This window comes from Nematolebias whitei, chromosome 3, assembly GCF_014905685.2.
Source record: "Nematolebias whitei isolate Nwh7 chromosome 3, NemWhi1, whole genome shotgun sequence".
Lineage (NCBI taxonomy): Eukaryota > Metazoa > Chordata > Actinopteri > Cyprinodontiformes > Rivulidae > Nematolebias > Nematolebias whitei.
The window spans coordinates 35,931,043-35,943,184 of NC_056500.1; the positions used below are offsets into that span (position 1 = coordinate 35,931,043).

At 38.2% G+C, this 12,142-nt stretch overlaps 2 protein-coding genes across 3 annotated transcripts in view; both read left to right on the forward strand.

Annotated features, from left to right (window-relative positions):
• The window catches only part of enam (enamelin), a 5,782-nt gene extending 3,665 nt beyond the window's left edge, over positions 1-2,117 (forward strand). Inside the window, exon 8 of the mRNA XM_037674925.1 lies at positions 1,454-2,117. Within this exon, the coding sequence (XP_037530853.1) occupies positions 1,454-1,810 (357 nt within the window). The 3' untranslated portion in view covers positions 1,811-2,117. The remainder of the gene's footprint in view (positions 1-1,453) is intronic.
• A 474-nt stretch (positions 2,118-2,591) lies between these two features.
• Positions 2,592-10,959, forward strand: cnga1a (cyclic nucleotide gated channel subunit alpha 1a). 2 transcript variants are annotated; one of them, XM_037674926.1, is made up of 9 exons: positions 2,592-2,835; positions 5,418-5,525; positions 5,644-5,697; positions 5,808-5,859; positions 5,994-6,076; positions 6,165-6,269; positions 6,988-7,094; positions 9,232-9,842; positions 9,926-10,959. In XM_037674926.1, exons 2-9 carry the CDS (start codon positions 5,440-5,442, stop codon positions 10,721-10,723), a joined length of 1,896 nt encoding a protein of 631 aa, XP_037530854.1. In that variant the 5' UTR covers positions 2,592-2,835; positions 5,418-5,439; the 3' UTR covers positions 10,724-10,959. The 2 variants fall into 2 exon arrangements, 1 of the variants encoding a protein (XP_037530854.1); XR_005186709.1 differs by lacking the exons at positions 5,994-6,076; positions 6,165-6,269; positions 6,988-7,094; positions 9,232-9,842; positions 9,926-10,959 and having other exon boundaries at positions 2,592-2,699; positions 2,783-2,835; positions 5,808-5,860.
• Positions 10,960-12,142: the final 1,183 nt, after the last annotated feature.

Here is a 12,142-nt window from a genome sequence, read left to right on the forward strand (position 1 = left end):
TATATATATATATGTGTGTGTGTGTGTGTGTGTGTGTGTGTATTTATTTTAATTTGCTGTTCCCACAACCATAAGCCCAGTTTATCTCCATGCAGTTTTAAAAGTCTGACAACATTTTTATGGTACAACAGAAAAAAGAAAACTACAGTTTTGACAGAAAACTGAAGGACTAAGTATTTGAGAGGTGTGAGTGTTTTTAAGATCACACTTTTTCTGACGCTGATATTGGGTCTCTGTGTCGTTTAATAACACCAGTGCAGCAGTCTGATCAACCTGCTAAAAAGTGGTATTTTCAGCTGCTTCCATCCTCAGCTGTTATGTTTCTTACAATCATTTTGCACTCAGTACGCTCAAGGCCCCACAAGGGTCGATTCTTGGACCCCTTCTGTTTTCATTGTATCTGCTCCCCTAATAGCTGCTGTTTTAAATGTGCTTTATAAATAAATTTGATTTGTCTTGACTTTGCACTTAGTATGCTCGTATGTTTGGCTCTACTTGTTCAAGCCCAATTATGTGATCTTTAATTGCATTCTCCGGTGATATTGCCTTTTGTCTCTTTTTCTAAGCTACATTCTGACAGGCTTGATGTGCTGACCTTATTGTTATTTTTACTAATATTTTAAATATACTAAAGTACCTGAATACAGCTTTGTTTATCATTGGGAGTATGTCCATGTTGGTGGCACATCTAGGACTGCTGTAATTTGATCATGTTGGTAAAAACCCTCCATATTGATGTTCTTTGCATGATGAGGAAGCGGCGCTGCCGAGCTGCAGCTCGTCCAGGTGGAGCCTGAAGGACGCAAGAATTTAAACTTAAATGAAATTTTAAATTACTAATATAATAATAAATGAATAGCAATGTTTTGTGCACAGCACTCTTCCACAAGAGGACAACATAAAAACAATTTAGCAGTACCTAAATCTCCATCTGGTGCTTTTATGGATTTAAGCTATTTTCCAGTAGCAGCTCATCTCACTGCTCCTGGAAAATAAAAGCTTGTGGGCCTTTGCTACAATAATGAAGCAAAGATTCACGGGGCTGTTTATGATTCATGAGTTTTAGTTTAATTAATATGGAGAGTTTGTTCTGCAACTTTCAGCACTGAAGTTGCTCGGAGCTTTGCTCTGATTTTCCCCTCTGTAACAAAAGTTTCCCTCTCAGGGAGTGGGTTTTGGTTAAGGTTCAGACTTTTCTCTAAGACAGGGTGCAAGCTTTGACAGTAAGATAAGTTGTCAGCAATCATGTGTTTGAGCTACTGTGAGTGTAACTCATAGTTTTCCTCTGCACCCCCTTCAGCCAGTCATCTTCTGTTGGATGTTTAGTTGAAGAGCCTGTTGTGAAGACATCAACATGCAGCTAAACCGGCTTGCTTTATGTTTATACATGCTTTTAAAGTTTGGCGTAGAATTTAATAAGGCTCCTTTAAAATTCCTTCCACTTTCACAACAGGATGGAGACTCTAAAGCTGCAGCCCCCGCTGCTCCCGGGGCTCCCTTGAACTCAGACGAGGAAGAGGAGGTTGAAGAGGTGGAGGCGGCAGAGGCTGAGCCAGCTGTGGTGGAAGCAGCACCAGCAGAACCTACAGTGGGCCCTGCAGCAGAACCTGGAGTGGCTCTGGAGCCAGCTGTGGTCGACGTCCCTGCAGATGTCGCACCAGTAGATGGCGCTGCTGTGAACGTGCCTCCTGTTGACATTGTGCCTGTTGACAGCGCCACCTCTGCCCCTGAAGTGGCTGCTGATGTAGCCAGCCCTGCTGCAGATGCTGGTGCAGTCATAACAGGAGGGGCCGACATTCCTGCCCTGTAGTTTGTTCTTACCAGACCCTCCAGTACTCCTCAGTCTGCAAGAAATTAAAGTTTAATACATCCATTGGTCATGTAATTGTGGCCAACATTAGATGAAACGAAAGCCACAGCAAAAAATAATCAAGTAAATGTGCATGTTTACAGATTATAATTGATTACCTTGTCCTCAATAGTAGGATTTTTCCCCCACATTTTTTTTACTGGAATGTCTTGACTAATTTGTTGTTTTTATAGCTTTTTGTTTTTGTAATATAAGCCAATATGCCAAGATATTGAATAACCATGTGAATGTAATCATACCTGTGAGACCCTGAAGTTTTCAATATGAAATAAAGATTATTCCTCTCCCATGAGCATGTTTTATTATAAGTTCAACTTGTTGTCATGAAGCTGCAGAAACTCCACGTGCCAACAGGGAGAGCCACTGAACCGAAGGACTGCATCTCCTCTCCTCAGAGGTTCAGCTTCATTGTCACTCATCATTCTGATGCATTTAAAAGGTGTGACATCCATCTGATCTGAGATCTGTTCTACTCTAATAGGATCAGAGCTGAAAGTGCTGACAGAGAGGGTGAGCAGTGTGTGTGTGTGTGTGTGTGTGTGTGTGGGTGTGTGTGTGTGTGTGTGTGTGTGTGTGTGTACACAAGCAGACTATATCCCATGCTATTCAACATACGGTCAAAAAAGACTTGCAGAGTACAAAGAGGAAAACTCAACACAGAAATGAGTTTTGCAGTTTTCGGTCATCTATACTGGCCTGGACATTTTTCCTCTTCTGACTCAAGTAGACAGTCAGGACAGTAAAGGAGGGAGTGGGACTTTGTCTCACCTTTTCTCTGCCAACTCTAATCCATAAATCCTCGCTGGGGTCACTGAGACTCAATGATAAGGTTAGTTAGAGCCATTCTGTACAGTTGGTTTCTTATGCATACATATTTTTTTAAATACACATTTTTAATTACATGATTGGCAGGCTTCACAAGGCATAAAGAACATGGACTTCTCCATACATTGAGGATTAAAAAGGTAAGATTTACTGAGCCAGATCAATTCTTCACATTTTACATGCTCAGCTGGGCAGCATGATCATTTATATTGTATGATTTCAGTTGATTCACTGCAGGCTGCACATGAATTTATAGATTAAAATTTAATTTTGGTTCTTTTTGTGTGAGCTGTGACTTTGTACAAACCCACAAATGAAGCCCTGGTTGTTCTGAATAATTTACGCTGCAAAGTTAGATTCATAGAGGCTACAATGTGGATGAATATCTGTGAGTTTTTTGAGTGACAGATCGGAAACAATGTAATAAACATGCAAATGTTCTTTCCTGATTTGGTTAATATTTATAGGTACAGATGAGATCGTATGATTTGACGCACTGAGCTGCATTCAATTAGAAAAATATATTGTCATAAAATGTTTTGTACTTTCTCTTTTCAAAGCAACAGGAAAACTAAACAATGCACAAAACTAATATTTATCTGGGATGTAGTTTCATCAGCAGAGATGGCTTTTTAAATAAAAACATGATGTTGTCTTACATTCAAAGCCTCATTTGTTGGAGTCACAAAATTTTTTAATGTTTTTTTTTTCACGAAGATTTTTTACGGTGATATTTTTATGTAGCCTTGCATAAAATGTATTAATAACTTTGGATAGATGTTATTTTAAAGAACTATAAAAACATTAAACAGCTTTTTAGGGTATTAAAGTGTTCAGTTACAAAGGCAAGCAAACATATTTTTAATTTTTTAGTTGTAAAGATAAGATTTTTTTTCCCCATCTTTAGTTTTTGTTAGTCTTACCTCAAAAAGCTTTAGCTTATTTTTATGTGAATGTGTATTTATCAATAACGTTGTTTTCCTCTTTTTTAATACATTTTTGCAGTCTAACTTCTGAAAACTTTGTGTTAATTTAATTATTAATAGCTCACATCAAAACATCCGGCTCCGGTAAGAAATAGGTGCCATGAACTTTGGTTATTGTTGCTTTTGTTCTTAAAACAATATTTCTGTTAGGTAATACTTTACAAATAGAAATATATTCAGATTTGTTCAAAAACTTTGTTCTAGCTGAAATCTACTCCAGCATACTTACACTAATTTAGTATCTTTGGCCACTTTAATTTTAGCTACCATTCAGCTATGTTTAGCAAGCTGTTTCCTACTTTCAGCTTTTAGCCAACTTTTTGCTGCTTTTGTTTCCTTTAGATTTTGCTACTATTAGCTAGTGTTTGTATCGTTCAGCGTGCAGGTAGTTTTCTGTTTATTTTAGCTCTAAACTCAATTTCAGCGTCTTCAACAAAGTCCAGCAGTCAGTTCAGCAGCATTCCCGCTGCGTTTTGGAAGAAAATGTCATTTGTCTAATTTGATTGAATTGAATTTCCTCCTCAGTCTGCCATTGGCCACAAGATTAAATCATGATTGATCCAGCCATTTTCATGCTTCTTTGCACTCAGTTTTTTCCAACTCTGGTCAAAATGTTTTCCTTACACCTGATCAGTCAACGTGACTTGTCTCCAAATTTAATCAGCTTAGTGTTTGGATGCAGTAAAAAGCTGCTGATTAGTTTAATATCTTTCATGCATGAAGGAGGATTTTCAGATCACCATAAATGAAGGTCAATGTGTGCAGGTGATGATGAGCAGAGGAGTAAATGCTCTTCTTCTGTGCTTTGCAGTCCAAAGGATGACTCTTTACTTTAAATCCACTGCAACCTGCAAGAAGGGCAACAATATAATGCATTACTGTTTTTTATTCATCTTTTTGTTTGGCAAGAATTATTTAAGGTTTTGAAGTGAAACAGCTGCTCTAAGGAGTTTGGCTGCTAAATGCACAAAGTTTAAGAAGTAAGAATATTCAAAGATTTGGCCATTTAAAAAAAAATCTGTTTCCGAGGTACAGTATCTGAATTTATTATTGCCTGTCGGTGAAGGCAGAGACATTGTTGCATTTTGTCTCTCTGTGTTTGCGAGTTTGTCTCAAGCTTAAACAGAATGTGTCATAAACCGAATCACAAATTTTAGTAAAACTTTCAAAAAGTCAGATTTGAACATAGACCTTAAAATGATTTACTCATGATGTCAACCTAACTAAAGATTTCTGTCACTAAAATACTCTACCTTTTTATAGATAATGAGCTAAAATTTGGTGCAGTTGTAGCTGATAGTGTAGTTTGCAACAGATACTCTAAGCACCAAAAGACCACACAAGATATTATAGTATTGCATGAGATTGTGTATAATGTTATTTTTAAGGTTTATCCAAAATGCTTACAACTTTCTCAACATAAGATCATCCTGTTTTAAAGCAATGCCAAATTAATTTTGCCAAATTAATGTAAATGTGTGATGTGTTTAAATCGTTTTTAAATAAATGACCCACTGTCGTTGGTGAGTCAAAGATAAACACGTTTCCGTCCACATTTTATTAAATTCAATGCACATTATTATTCAGTCCAGAAAAATGAAAGAATCCGTTTAATTTATGAATAAAATATCTACATTCTGGTGGATGTCATGCGTTCCATTTAGTAATGGTCGACCTCCTGCAGTTTTGTCTATTTTTTCCATTTCATTGTTGTAATTTGTGTTTTTATTTTTCAGGTTGAACCTCCTATTTGTTTCCATGATCATGTCCACCAGCCGCCCCAGTCTCGCTATGGCAGCTCCCTCAGCAGCTGAACACAGCGGAGAGGAAAGTGAGGATGATCTGTAAGACAAACTTCAAAGACCTCATTCTTATATTAATGCAGAATTTAAAACATCCAAATTTCTCTTGAGAAAAGACTTAATTATCTTTATGTGTGACATGCTGTGCTTGTTCCTGAAGGGCACCTCAATCAAACCTTCTGGCCAACATGAATAACAGCAACAACAATGAAAAGTAAGTACGATTTAAAACCAAAAGAGAAAATTTGAGACTTTTACATGTCCTTGATAAACTTTGAGTCTGTTCAGTTTGCACAATAAATTAATTATTTTCTTCCTATTCAGGGAAAAAAAGAGCAAAAAGAAAAAAGAAAAGAAAGAGAAGAAGGAGAAAAAAGTGTAATTGTTTCACAATGAAATATTTAAGCTTAAAGAGTTAAAATGAAAATATTTAGTATTCACTTTTTTGTTATTGTATGTTTCAGAAAAAAAAAGGCGAAAGAAGAACAAGAAGCAAAAGAGAAAGAAAAGGAGAAAGAAGAGGAGAAAGAAAAAGAGAAAGAAAAGGAGAAAGAAAAAGAGAAAGAAAAGGAGAAAGAGAAAGAGAAAGAAAAGTAAATAATTCACTTGCAAAACTTTTTTCAAAAAACAAATATTAGAGTTCAAATAATCTAAATTCCCTTTTCTTCTGTCTTTTCTCAGGCCTAAAGAAATATTTGTTATTAATCCTGCTGGGAATTTGTACTACAACTGGCTTTTCATCATCACTTTACCTGTCATGTATAACTGGACTATGATCATAGCCAGGTGATGTTGCTAAACGTTGCTTATAGAACTCTTAACAGCTTTGTGGAGTTGCACCGAGCTGCAGAGAAATAAATAAAATCACTGATTCAGTTTGAATTCAAAGCAAGATTAATGTATGTGTTAAGGGTTTGGAGCTGTGGATCTCAAAGTTTTCATGATGCACCTCCTTTTAGAGGAATGTAAAAATAGATATTTTTTTCTTTTTGTACACATATCCATGCTGGCGGTGTTGTGAGTAAACAGGACTGTAATAAATAGTGTCATCTGGTACAAATGCTGGATGTCCTGCTCAGACCAAACAGTGAAAGCAATGTTTTCCCGTTTCATTCGTAATAGATGGGTCAATCATTAGACCCTCCTTCAGACAGCATTCATAACCCCATGAAAGAGAAAAGAAAATTCCTTTCTGCTAGTTATCGCTTCAATTCAGGCCGAACGCAGGCTGACCAGTAAGAAATGGAGCAAATCAGCACACTAATAAGCATTTTCACCTGACTTCTCTGGTTTGTTACAAAAACAAGTCAGAAATGCATGAACGTTTAAACATTAGTTCCACTTGCAATTCTTTAGGCACCAAAGTTACAATGAAATAAAACAGCCCCTTCCCTGTAAGGACACAGAGCCCCACCTTGGGGCACCATGAATTTAGTAACTATCGCTATCACATACAGTGGTGAAAGAAAATATAGGGTTTACAAAAGTTTTTTTCTGCAAACAGGGCATGCTTTGAGGAGCTGCAGCATGACTACATAATCTACTGGATTATTTTAGACTACAGCTCCGATCTCTTCTACCTGGCTGATATGTTCTTCAGGACCAGAACAGGTGAAAACTGACCGGATCTTTCTTGTTCAAAACTTATCATACCGAGTGTATTCAGTTTTTCATGAAAACATATTTTTAATGTCATATTTAGTGGGGGGGGGGGGGGGGGGGGGCAGAATGGTGGTGCAACTGGTAGAGCCGCTGCCTCTCAGTGAGCAGGTCCCCAGTTCAAATCCCGGTCCGGGGGCCTTTCTGGGTGGAGTTTGCATGTTCTCTTTGTAGTATGACATATACTGAGATATATTCATACATTAAACGGGTTCTTCATTTTTCTGGACTGTGTAACATGCGTGCATTGAATTTAACAGAAATGTAACGAGAGACGTTATTTATCTTTGACCCATCAAAATGAATGCGGTCATTTATTTACAGAATCAAAGTTTAACATCAAACATTTACATTAATTTGGCAAAATATGAAAATAACAACATAATCAATCAATCAGGAAAACCATACGGCCATGGTTTTCCGTTGCTTCACAGGAAGTGAGAACAATACGGCGATTGTTTTCACTTTTCAGCAGAACAGCAGACATCAATTCACACGGCGGTGATTGATTTTCTAGCAGAAAGGAGAGTTTAAAGATGGAAAATTGAGATTTATCTTACAGAGAGATGTGTGAGGGAATTTATCTGTTTTAACCAGAACAGCACGCTCTTTGGAAATCAGCTTGTCCCAAACAGTACACTTTTGGGTGAAGGTCGACTTTTACCTTTCTGAAGATAGATCAGGTCGGCGTGAAGTCCTACTTCCAGCCACTTTCAGCGTCTCCGTTGAGAACAGCTAAAATACCTCGAGAGTCGTGCGAGGTTATCCAAACAGAAGTTATAATTCCCCAAATCGTCTCTGGTTCAGCTTGTTTGGCTTAGCAGCAACCATGAATGCCTGCGTTTTGCATCCAGGTTGTCCCAAAATCTCTGCATTCTGGATTCCAAGAACTCTGAACTCCTTCAGAACTCTGAACTCTTCTGGAACTCTCAAAACTCTCAAAACTCTACCGTTGAACTGGGAAGTTGCCACATTTAAACGGGCTATACTTCCGGTTCATTTGAGAGCTTTCTGATTCGTGGATGGACCAGAACAGAGGTGTGGTTTGTGATGTAAGGTGTTATGGAAAGTCAAGGATTGTTTAAGAACAGACAGAAAGATATCATGGAAAAACCAGACTTCGTGGTGCCACCTCTCCTGTATCTTGCTGTAAAAGTTAAACATGACATTTCTTTTCAGTAAACTTTTTAGTTGACCGAAGCTCGAACTTTAACACACTTACAAATTTGCTCATTGAAGACAGAAAAATCAAGAAATGCATATTACCCTGATTTCTTCTTTGAATGAGGAATAAAAATCATTACTACTGTTTAAGTAAATAAAAATGAGTAGTTCACTTCAACCTGTAAACATTGTTTGAACTAACACAATTTGATTATCAAAACATTTGTAAAATAGTAATGATCATAGAGAATTGTCTTTTCTACTTGATTAATTCAAGAAAGAAAGTCTCAGGATGGGTCAAACTGTATTTCTGGATGCAGATCAATGAAATGACAGTTTCTGACCATATGATCCTAAGGTCATTGATTTGACATCAGGTCAAGTTCACTACATCTTCGTGCATGTGTGGGTTTTCTCCGGGTGCTCCGGTTTCCTCCCACAAAACAAAAACATGTATGTTAGGCTGATTGGTGACTCTAAATTGTCTCTAGGTGTGAGTGAGAGAGTGAATGGTTGTTTGTCTTGTTTGTCTCTATGTGACCCTGTGATGGACTCGCGACCCATCCAGGGTGTACCCCGCCCCTACACAGTGATTGCTGGAAATGGGCACCGGCGACCCTGTGACACAAAATGGAAGAAGCAGGTAAAAGGTAATGGATGGATGGATATTTAGTGGGTAACAAATAAAATGTTTCATAATTTCATGTTTTACAACTAGAAAACAGTAAATCACAATGAAAACAGCAAGAATGACTGAACTGACTTAAATCGTGATCACAAAGATGAACATTTTGAGTTGATCAGTGTTCCGACTCTAACAGTTGCTCTGATTTGTACTAAGGGTTTGGGCTGTTGTAAAAAATTTTTTTAAATAAAATCTATTATTTTAAATACTTTAATAAACTTTCTGCATGTTTTATTGTAGGCTATCTGGAACAAGGGCTGTTGGTGAAAGATGAGAAGTTGCTGCAGGATAACTACGTCAACAGCCGTCAGTTTCGCCTGGACATTCTTTCCATGCTGCCAACAGATATCTTTTATTTCATCCTTGGCCTCGACTACCCAGAAATTCGCATCAATAAGCTGTTAAGGATTGGCCGAATGATGGAGTTCTTCACAAGGACAGAGACAAAAACTAACTACCCAAACATCTTCCGCATCGCAAACCTAATCATGTACATCCTCATCATCATCCACTGGAATGCCTGCCTGTACTTCTCGTTCTCCAAATCTATTGGTTTCGGTGCAGATGAATGGGTCTACCCAGCTCTGGACAATCCTGAGGAGCCTGAATTTGGGAAACCCATGAGGAAGTACGCTTTCAGTCTTTACTGGTCCACACTGACACTGACCACCATTGGAGAAACCCCACCACCAGCTCTAGACTCAGAATTTCTCTTCCATGTAGTGGACTTCTTAGTTGGAGTCCTGATCTTCGCAACCATTGTGGGAAACATTGCCACCATGATATCCAATATGAATGCTGCCCAAGCCCAGTTCCAGGCCCGCATTGACAACATCAAGCAGTACATGCAGGTCAGTAGCCATTCAATGTTTAAACATTGAGTGGCACAATAGTTTAGTGTTCAGTTAACATTCTGATTTATCTTCATTTGCAGGTTCGAAAAGTCAGCAAGGAACTTGAGTTGCGAGTCATCAAGTGGTTTGACTATCTGTGGAATAACGGTAAAGCTCAGGATGAGAGAGAGGTACTGAGGTATCTCCCAGACAAGCTGAAAGCAGAAATAGCCATCCAGGTCCACATGGACACCCTGAAGAAAGTCCGTATCTTTGCAGACTGTGAGGCAGGCCTTTTGATCCAGCTCGTGCTCAAACTCCGGCCACAGGTGTTCAGCCCCGGAGATTACATCTGCAAGAAGGGCGACATCGGCCGGGAGATGTACATTATAAAAGATGGCAAACTTGCTGTTGTTGCTGATGATGGTGTCACACAGTTTGTTGTGTTGGGAAGTGGGAGCTACTTTGGTGAAATCAGCATCCTTAATATTAAAGGCAGCAAATCGGGCAACAGGCGGACAGCAAACATTCGCAGCATTGGATATTCTGACCTCTTCTGTCTGTCAAAAGATGACTTAATGGAATCGTTGACTGAGTATCCAGATGCCAAAGCCATGCTGGAGGAGAAGGGGCGTCAAATCCTCATGAAGGATGGTTTAATAGATTTGGATCCTGCCCACATCAAGCCTGAAGCTAAAGAGCTGGAGGAGAAGGTCAGTAAATTATACAGCACAATGGAGCTGATGCAGATTAAACTTAAGAAGGTTTTGGGAAATTACAAGAGCTCTGGCACAGCTCTGAAACAGCGAATCACTGAATTGGAGCGCATGAGTGGAGAGGAGGTAGAAGATGAAGATGAAGAGGTGGAAAAGGAAGTAAAAACAACAAGCAAAAGCTGATGAGGAGGAAAAAAGAAGATGAAAATGCTGAAGGAGAGGAAGAAGAAAAGAAAAAAGTACAAAAAGGTGAGGCGAGTGAGAAAGATGAGAAAAGAGATGGAAAGCAAGATGGAGCAACGTCTGATAAAGTGAAAGATGAAGACGGAAAAGTGGAAAAGAAAAAAAACAATCCTGTGTTTTTTATTAAACAGCACACTCTTATCCCCTATGCACCTATAATAAATAATTTTATTGGTCAGACTGAAATCTATTAAATATTAAAATAAAAACTCAATACAAAGTCTCTATAAAGAATATAAAAGAAATTGGAATGGGGCAGGAACATCCTCTCTAACCTCATAAAAACAGAACTATTGTTATTGTAACAAAAGTTAGTTCAGCTGAAAATATTATTGTTAATTTAATAACATTCTATATTATATATATAACAATATTAATAAATTAACATTGTTGTTATTAATATTGTTGGTCATTTATTGTTATTTGTGTGATTGTGTTGTGTATACACTGAGAATAATGCTCGTAAACATGTTCAAATAAATGCCTTCACAATCTAACTGTGTTGTTGGATGAATAAATCCTGCTGTATCAATGAGCTACAGACACCTCATGTATTTCAATGACCACAGTACATTTACCATAATAGATTTAGTCCATAATGTAACAGTTGTACAATATTTAACACTGAAATAAATGTACTTTGGCTCATTAGTCATACAGACATTTCCTTGCTTCAAAAAGGAGAAAATATTTCTGTCCAATTACTTTTACAGTCTGTCTTACACTTTTACTCTTTCTGTTCTGATGATTATTTTTTCTTCACATAAATCAGGAGTGAACAAATGACTACTACATGAAAAAAAAATCTGATATTGATTGAGGGCGGTATGGCGGAGCAGTGGCCAGAACTGTCAGATATCAGCAGAAGATTAGTGTATGGAATGGAATGTTGGATGAAGGATGGTGGAAGATGGATGGATGAATGATAGATGAATGGATGGATGGATGTTGGATGGATGGATGATGGTGGGATTGATGATTGATGAAGGATGGATAATAGAGAGACGGATGGATGATGAAAAATGGATGGATGGATGGATGGATAGATGGATGGATGGAGGGAGGGAGGGATGACAGAGGGATGGATGATGGATGGATGAGGGATTGACGAATGGATGATGGATGGAGAGATGAATGATGGATGGATGATGGATGGAAAGATGGATGATAGATGGATGATGGATGGAGAGATACATGATGGATGGATGATGGACGGATGATGTTGAGTGACACAAAGAGACAGATGCAGGTTTTGTGTGTGTGTGACTCTCTGGACGGCAGGTGGGTGTGGTCATGTCTGGATAAATCTTGTTGCCATACATCAATGAGCATAATTAATTTGATTGGTCTTAGAGATGA